This window comes from Manihot esculenta, chromosome 11, assembly GCF_001659605.2.
Source record: "Manihot esculenta cultivar AM560-2 chromosome 11, M.esculenta_v8, whole genome shotgun sequence".
Taxonomy (NCBI): Eukaryota; Viridiplantae; Streptophyta; class Magnoliopsida; order Malpighiales; family Euphorbiaceae; genus Manihot; species Manihot esculenta.
In genome coordinates, this window is record NC_035171.2 from 1,141,255 (window position 1) to 1,149,661 (window position 8,407).

The 8,407-nt window shown below is 34.8% G+C and overlaps 2 protein-coding genes across 2 annotated transcripts; both read right to left on the reverse strand.

Annotated features, from left to right (window-relative positions):
• Nucleotides 1-2,152: 2,152 nt before the first annotated feature.
• Nucleotides 2,153-4,772, reverse strand: LOC110626323 (triacylglycerol lipase OBL1). Its single transcript, XM_021772149.2, has 6 exons — nt 4,632-4,772; nt 4,299-4,601; nt 3,955-4,199; nt 3,814-3,847; nt 2,924-3,714; nt 2,153-2,827 (listed from the first exon to the last, which is right to left on the reverse strand). Exons 1-6 carry the CDS (start codon nt 4,675-4,677, stop codon nt 2,552-2,554), a joined length of 1,695 nt encoding a protein of 564 aa, XP_021627841.1. The 5' UTR covers nt 4,678-4,772; the 3' UTR covers nt 2,153-2,551.
• Nucleotides 4,773-4,856: 84 nt separating this feature from the next.
• Nucleotides 4,857-7,869, reverse strand: LOC110626135 (triacylglycerol lipase OBL1). Its single transcript, XM_021771892.2, has 5 exons — nt 7,398-7,869; nt 7,083-7,294; nt 6,935-6,968; nt 6,134-6,849; nt 4,857-6,056 (listed from the first exon to the last, which is right to left on the reverse strand). The coding sequence occupies exons 1-5, from the start codon at nt 7,765-7,767 to the stop codon at nt 5,817-5,819; spliced, it is 1,572 nt and encodes a 523-aa protein (XP_021627584.1). The 5' UTR covers nt 7,768-7,869; the 3' UTR covers nt 4,857-5,816.
• Between the last annotated feature and the right edge of the window lie 538 nt (nt 7,870-8,407).

The following is an 8,407-nucleotide window of genomic DNA, read 5'->3' on the forward strand; positions in this document are numbered from 1 at the left end:
ATTTTATTCTACGCATGAGAATTAATAAAAGAAAATTTCAAGTTTATAAAATTTTTATAAATTTTTTAATTTCAAACAATAATAAGATTTGAATCTTATGAATTTGAGATATATTTATATAATCCCGCTCTGATATTATTATGGCCGCCCTCGTTTAAAACGTTGAACTAATTATTACCTTTGACAGCCTCAAATACAACAAAATTTTCATCAAGTTATTTCCTGTCCTAACCAACCAACATTGACTTACAAACAACGTAACAGTAATCATATTAATATTGTAAAGGAAGAAAACAAAACGCTATACAAATGAGCTTTGAAGAAAATGTTTCGCCGGCAGAGCAAGTATGCTGAGTTCCTGCGAAAACTGACTCCGTTTTAACCTTATCAAAAACCAAATGATTCTCTCCATGATGCAGATCGTGCATGCATTCATTCATATCTCATGGGATAACGTAATTATTGATAAATATTAAACTGTCGGTTTCTCTATTATTCATAATAATGGATCTATTTTATTATATATATTTTCTTTTATTGAATTGATTGAAAATTGAATTATTGTAAAATGATATATGATTTTAATTTTTAATTAAAAAATTAAATTATTTCATTTTAAATATGAAAATTAATAAAAATGAATAAATTGTTAGCCGCCGATTTGTGCATATTGTAAATGTTTTCATAATTAAAATAAAGAACCACGTTGTAATGGTGTGTTTTGTCTTATCGTAGTTAATTTTATCGAAATAAATTAATAGCAAAAAAAAAGACAAATTATTATGATTATTTTCTTACGTAGAATAAAATTTCCTACCTACTTTCTGAATTCTCCTATACACCCTTACATATCACGTTTTAATGGAGTAATATTCAGTTTTAAATTAAAAAATTAAATTAATTTAATTTTTTTATTTATTTTCATTTGATTTAATTTTTAAATTTTAAAAATTTTAATTAATTTAATTTTAATTAAAAAAATTAAATTAAATCGATTAATAATAATAATATCTTATTTTTAATAATATAAAAAAATTAAATTATATTAAAATTAAAAATTTTTAATTAAATTTTAAAATATTAAATGTAAAATATAAAAAATAAAAAATTTATTAAAAATTAAAATTAATCGAATCAGATCAGTTCAATTTGATTTAATTTCTGAAATAAAATTAAATTTTTATAAATATTAAAATTTTAATTTTTAATTCAATTTAATTTTAAATTAAATTATTTAAATAATAATTTCTAATTCCAATCATGGATTAGGATTAGTACTCAATTTTACATTTATATTTATTAAGGAAGTTTAATTAAATTTATTTTTAAATTGTCAGTTTAAATTCAGTTTTGCACAATTTTTTTAAAATTTAAATAATAAATTAAGAAAAAATAATAATTTAAATTTTGTATTATTGAGCTAAATAAATTAAATTAAAATTCTTAAATTAATTCAAATAAAAAAGCAAGGCCCCACGTGGAATGACGAACAACAGGAGCTGCATGGAAAGACGAATCATGAGTGATAGCGTACATCGAAAAGTTCACAGAGCGATGAGTGACGAGCAACACGTGGATCAATGAGCGATGAGGAATCCGTAAATCAACGAGAGACAAATAGTGAACATGAGAAACTACTTGAAAAGACGAGCAGTAAGGAGTTGCTCTGAGCGATAGTAACAAATTAGTTTGTAATCTGAATATGGATTTTGTTTAGTTTAATTTGGACATTGCTTAATATCTGATACGATGTGAGGTTAGCCCACAACTATAACTATTCATTTATTCACAAGACATCTGTCCGATTCTTACATATTAAGTATTTAATTAATTTCACATGAATGCTTGCTGCATATAAATTTACCCTAAATTATGTAGCAGGAATTAAAAATATCATTTTCTTTTTTATTTAAATTTATTTTTTTAAAAAGCAAAATTTATATATATTAAGACCCCATTTATTAATTAATTGTTATTTATACATTTAAAATATAACTAAAAAATCATAGAATATCATAAACAATTTTAAATTTTGAACTTAAAATCTTAACAAAATAATTTAAAATTTAATTACTTGATGCATACTAAGTCAATTATTGAAGAAAGTTTGCATCTTCGGGCTAGCTTGTCACAACATATGAACACTTGGGTGTTGCTTTCCTTCTGGTTTTCTGGAAAAAGAAATTGTTACAAAGAGATGGAACAGGAAACCATGATCTCATGTGATTTGCATCTGTAGCGACAGAATCATATCATCTACTTTTTCAGCTAAGATTATTAGTATTGTACAGGTTTATTAAGTTAAAAGAGACATTTTGTAAAAGAAAAAAAAAAATCCTCAACTTTATTTAGTGAAGTAACAAAATTTTATTTTTACTACACAATTGAAACTCCACAGTAGAAAGCCCCTTGCCCAATTTAGATGGACTTATTACAAACCTGGAGACTTGGTCCAAATTGAACAGCTACAAAACACAATGTTTTTGACATCAAACTGGGCTGTCTGCTGAAGTTAGTTATTTCTTTTCTCTTTCTTGTTGAATCCAAGCATTTATTTGTGCAAGAAACTTTTGAAGGTAGACGAGAGCGTAACTCGCTCCTTTCCAAGCCTGATAGAATTAACATAATCTCTAGGGCTATGGGCAGCAATTCCGGGGATTAATAATCCCATTAACCTGAAAAATGTACAGAACCACCCTTCCTTGTACTCTGGCCCATGAGTGTATCCCATTGCTAAGCTTCTCATAATCTCCCATGCTGCGTTCATGTGCTGTGGTATCAAATATCTCATTCCAAAGAAATTTGGGTTTGGCTGCTCATCCATTTTCTGTAAATATATAGAAATTTAGAACTTCTATTCTACTCGGAACATAATAAAAAAGAAAAAAGAAAAATCCATAAACAGCGAAAGAGAAATACATACGTGCTGATAGTACCAGCTGTCATAGTAGAGACACACTCCAAAATGCTTGTAGGAGAAGATATGGTCATCAAAAGGCACCCTAGGCACGAGATCATTACAGTAGACCAATCTGAAATATTTGGGAACTGGATTGTTCAAATGGGCTTCCACAAACTTCCCCAGCTTCACATCCCCAACTCTTGGTTGCCCAAATGTGTACACGCCAAGTAACCTTTCTGCTAATTCCATCTCTTCTTGTATTACTAGCACAGTTGGGTATAATATCGCAATTGCTCCGCCTAAGCTATGTCCAGTGACTAAAAATTTTGCATTCTTGTGCTCCCTCAGTAAGCTCTCCAGCTTCATTGTCACAGCATAGTATGCACTCTTTTTCGCCACTTCCAACTTCAGATTGCTAATGCTACTACTAATGGCCGCTTCGGAATCAGATGAATTGTCCCATGTGCTTTGTTCCTTATCAGAATCAGTGGCGGATGATACTGTTTCAGTACCTTCTGAAGGGATTTTGGTAACGTCATGATCGCAATTTGGATAGTTGAAGTTCCTGTTCTGCCTCTGAAGGTTATATTGAAAGGTGTGAGCATCCCTTCTGGTTCCTAAACCCAATGCTTCTAAGAATCCAACATGGACTTTTCCCGCTTTTGGGATTTCGTACCAAGAGAAATCAATGTCAGTGCTCCAATCACAGGCATTAAAAGGTTCTGTGCCCCTAAAGCTGACCACTATCAAGTTTGCATCTTTTGGTTTGTCACAGAGTATGAACACTTGGGTATTGCTTCCCTTTTGATAATCTATCATAAAAATCAACCAAAATAATGAAATTTCCAAGTTCAATTCAGGAGAAAGGAACAGTAAGAATAGATCCTATAAAAGAAAATGTGTTTTCTTACCATTCCAGCAGTCGTAGAAATCCACAAAATGCATCTGCTTTTGTGATGCGAGGAAAAGTTCATAATATGAATGTCAGAAGAGATTGATCATGAGAAACAAAATGGTGAGAGAGAGAAGAAATTATTAGAAAAAGTGCTTGCCTTCCAGTGATTGTTAACGATATTTTTGACGACTTTAGCATTCTCATAAGCTAATTTGGAAGCCATGATAGAAAGATCCACAAGAGCTCTGTTACCCAATTCCATACTAATGCTTCTCTCTGCAGAAACAGAATCATCAACCTGTTTCACCAAGTTGTCACCCTTGTACAAGTCTATTCGCCCATCCAATTGCCCAATAGTGCTTATGAAAGTCTCTGAGTCTCTGTGCGGTATCACCACCTTCCCTGCATTCCCATTTTCACTGTAACATTAAGTATTTGCTGCTCCTCTACATACATTTTTTGAAAAGGAAATCAAGCTCAAGAGGAAACCGAATTGCATACCATGGAGAAAGTTGACAAGCAAGCCAATGAAGTCGTCATTCTCAGAAAGGAGGTTGAGAAAGAAGTCGACCATAAAGCCAATGTATGCCAATGGTTTGGCAATAAGTGCAAGGATCCTGCGTACGATAATAGATGTCAATATGACCAACCTGTGATCAGCTATTGCACCACGCTTTTCTTCCTCGTCTGAGCTATCCAAGAACCTGATACCACTTGTGGTGTTATGGAACACCAAGAACTTGAACAAGTTCCATATCCCTCCTTTCTGTGGATCCACTATCAGGTACTTCAATCCATTATCCCCACCATATTTTTTTCTCTCATCTTGGTCATAGCCATAGTCGATATTCTGCTCAAGATTTGGTTCAACGTTAGCCATGAATGGATAGTTCAATCCTTTCACTCTTATTTCTCAGCAACCCACCAAGAATTCGAAGCTAATTCAAGATGGGTTAATGATTTTGATATATATATATATATATATGTATATATATATATATATATATATATATATATATATATATATAAGATGTTAGTGGTGTTTCTTTGGCGTTAGGACTCGATATTCACAGGAATCTAACACAGGACATGGAAAATTTTTGTCTGCATTCATATGTTGGAAAAAGTTAAGTTCTCAATACGAGAATAAGGTACAGTTTTAAGTCCAAATTCATAACAGAATTATAAAAAATAATAAAGAAATTGGAAATGTGGTCCTTTAATCCTTGGAACAGCCCCATCCATATTGATCCTGCAGATATATCTTTAGAGCAGAATACAGAGACTGAAGTTATGACCGTTCCCATATCCAGGCTTAGTCCGGCGATAAAACAACAAAGATTTCCCTTCCTTGTAATTGTTATACATGAAAGGTTTTAGATTAATTTGACTTAGGAATGCGTGAAAAGTTGAGAATCGAAAAGATAATATAATGCTCTGTCACCGGAAAGGAACAGAGCAGATGGATATGGATAGATAACAGAGTCAGAGACTCGAGAGTCATCTTGCATTGTAGTCTGCCTAACATTTAATTTTTATCATGCGGGAATAACAATGACCTTAGCTACGGGGTCTGCAATGGACCTTAAGATGCATTTATACAACTTGATATAAATCATGTCTATTAACTGTAAAGGCTCTTCCTAGAATTTATATAAAATCCTTGTTTAAATCTCTCAGTATAGTAAAGGAAATGAATGAACCTGGAGTCATGGCCGGCGGTTGAGTTCAGGCGAAACTGCTGGATCAATACAAAAATCATATCACCAAACCAATGTTTGAGTTTGCTCATTTCATTATTCAACATCGAACACTAATAGCACACAATAATGCATACAGACAAAGTTACATAATGAGAAATGCTAACCCATTATACCAATCAACTTCATTACTAAAAAGAATTACATAACAAGAAATGTTCTTTTTTTTTTTTTATCTAATCAATGACCACTTGACCGTGTGATGAAGACTGCAAAATCAATCCGGCAATATTGTTTCTTTCACTCAGAGAGGGGACATTTAAGTTCGGTCGCTTCCTAGCCTGACTGAGTTCACATAATCTGTAGGGCAATGTGCAGCAATTCCGGGTAATGCCAGGCCAAAAACCCTGAAGCACAAGGAGAACCATCCCTCCTGGTACTCTGGCCCATATATGTAGCCCATCACCATGCTTCTAATCAACTCCCATGCAGCATTTAGGTGCACTGGAATCACATACCTCAACCCAAAGAAATTTGGGTCTGGCTCCTCGTCAGTCCTCTTCAAGATGCACAAACAAAGTCAATAACTTATTTCCAAGCAAGACCACGCACAAAAGGGCAAGAGTGGATAGTTACCTTTTCATTGTAGAAGCTGTCATAGTAAAGGCAAACTCCAAAATGCTTATATAGGAAGGTTTTGTCATCATAAGGCAACCTAGGCACAAGGTCATTGCAATAGACCACTCTGAAGTATTTAGGAATCGGATGTTCTAATTGAGCTTCCATGAACTTCCCTAGCTGCAGGTTCCCAATCCTTGGCTGCCCAAATGTGTATACACCAAGTAATCTCTGCATAATCTCATTCTCCTCATGCAGAACTAGCAGAGTTGGGAACAAAATAGCAAGTGCCCCACCTAAGCTGTGTCCTGTAACTACAAACTTGGCATTCTTGTGCTCCTTGAGTAAGCTCCTGAGCTTTTTTCTCACAGCATAGTATGCACTCTTCTTCACCATATCTGGTGGAATAATCGGCTCCTCAGAGTCTGAAGAATTATCCCAGATTTTGGATTCAGTACCTTCTGATGGGTTTGTGGGATCATCACCACCATTCTTCTTAAGAAGGTGATTTTTGAAGGTGGTGGTGTTTGCTCTGTTGCCCAAGCCTAATGCTTCTAAGAACCCCATATGGACTTTTCCTAATTTTGGGATCTCATACCATGAATAGTCAAAATCAGTACTCCAATCATCAGCATCAAAAGGCTCTGTGCCCCTAAAGCTGATCAGTATCAAATTTGCATCTGTGGGCTTGTCACAAAGTATAAACACTTGGGTGGAGTTCTCCTTTTGGAAATCTATCAAGAAAAACACCACAAAAGGGGGAAAAAGATCAAAGGAGATTAGGATATAATTACACCCAAATTACATCTAATTTCTTACCATTCCAGCAGTCGTAGAAGTCCACGAAATGCATCTGCGTTTATCAGAAATTGGATACTTTTGCATTAGATATGATATGATAAGTTCAAACCGAGCATCTTTAATGGAATTGAATAAAAAAGAATCAGAAGAGAAACAAATTGCTTGCCTCCCAGTGATTCACAATACGTTGAACAACTTTGGCATTCTCATAAGCTAACTTGGAAGACATGATGCAGAGGTCCATGAGAGTTTTGTTCCCTGATTCTTCACCTATTTGTTGCAGAGAATCTTTAGCCTTGCATAGTTCAACTCGCCCATCCATCTGTCCAATGCTACTTATAAAAGTTTCGGTGCCTCTCTGCGGTATCACCACCTTTCCTGCACCATCACACCAACAAGGAGGAGTAAAATTCATCAATCGTACATTACCCATCAAAAGAAACGACATGTCGCCATTGTATTTAGATATGTAGTTATATACCATGGATGAAGTTCAAGAGTAAGTCAAAGAGGCCACCGTTCTGAGAGATAAAGTTAAGGAAGAAATCAACTCCATAGCCAGTACACTCTAGTGGCTTGCGAAATAGGTGAAGCACTTTGCGACAAATAATAGACACCAAAATCACCCACCTGTGTTCAATTGCTTCCCCAACAATTACTCCTTCCTCTGAGCTCTCCATAAATCTGGCTCCACTGTCTATGTCAGCCCACACCATGAACCTCCACAAATCCATGAGTCCTCCCTTGTCTGGGCTCACTATAAGATAATTGAATCCTTCATTGAGTTGTTCGCTATTAGGGTTATGATAATAGATGGCATCATCTTGAGGTGGAGCAGCGGCAGTAGCCATGAGATCAGAGATAGGTTGATAGGGATTTTGTTTTCTTTTCTTTTTTGAGAGTTTTGGAAACGTACGCTTATCACTTAGTTAGAAGTTCCAACTGAGGCTGAAATGGATAAATATTCCAAATTTAAACCCAAATCATCACACTTGTCGTGAAATTTAAGAAAAGACCGACGGCCATGCACGAGATCACGTCACAGGGCTACAACTGGAAAAATAAAGGCGCAAATTGTGATAGTGGATTTGTAGGTGTGGGCTGAGCCCATGAAGGGTCCAGTACACGTAATGAAGAGTTATGGGCATACGTTCTGGTTGCTTGAGCTGGAACGATTATGGTGTGAAGTCTGAAGTGGGAAACGCTATACTACAAACATTTCTTCGTAATGTTTGAGGACAATCACCATTAGTGTCCAAATTCATCAAAAAACTTAGATTTCTTACAAGTAATCACTGTAGCCATGCATGCAGAGAAGTGATGGTGATGGGTCACTGGCAGCCAAGCTTTTCATTTCAGTTAAGTCGGTTTGCTTGCTTATACGCACTTGAATTCCTTTTTGCTACTCTACGCAAGAATTTGAAACTAATAACAGAAAAACACAACCATATTTTGAAACTAATAACAGAGGGGTGGATAGATCCACTTGTC

What these genes read in the sequence shown, in the direction of transcription:
- LOC110626135 (XM_021771892.2), bottom strand. Translation starts at nt 7,767, where the DNA reads ATGGCTACTGCCGCTGCTCCACCTCAAGATGATGCCATCTATTATCAT. An exon ending in CTTCTACGACTGCTGGAATG is followed by an intron (nt 6,850 to 6,934) that starts GTAAGAAATTAG and finishes TTTTCTTGATAG; the next exon opens with ATTTCCAAAAGGAGAACTCC. An exon ending in ACAGCTTCTACAATGAAAAG is followed by an intron (nt 6,057 to 6,133) that starts GTAACTATCCAC and finishes TGCATCTTGAAG; the next exon opens with AGGACTGACGAGGAGCCAGA.
- LOC110626323 (XM_021772149.2), bottom strand. Translation starts at nt 4,677, where the DNA reads ATGGCTAACGTTGAACCAAATCTTGAGCAGAATATCGACTATGGCT. An exon ending in GCAGAATATCGACTATGGCT is followed by an intron (nt 4,602 to 4,631) that starts ATGACCAAGATG and finishes AAAAATATGGTG; the next exon opens with GGGATAATGGATTGAAGTAC. An exon ending in TCGTTAACAATCACTGGAAG is followed by an intron (nt 3,848 to 3,954) that starts GCAAGCACTTTT and finishes TCACAAAAGCAG; the next exon opens with ATGCATTTTGTGGATTTCTA.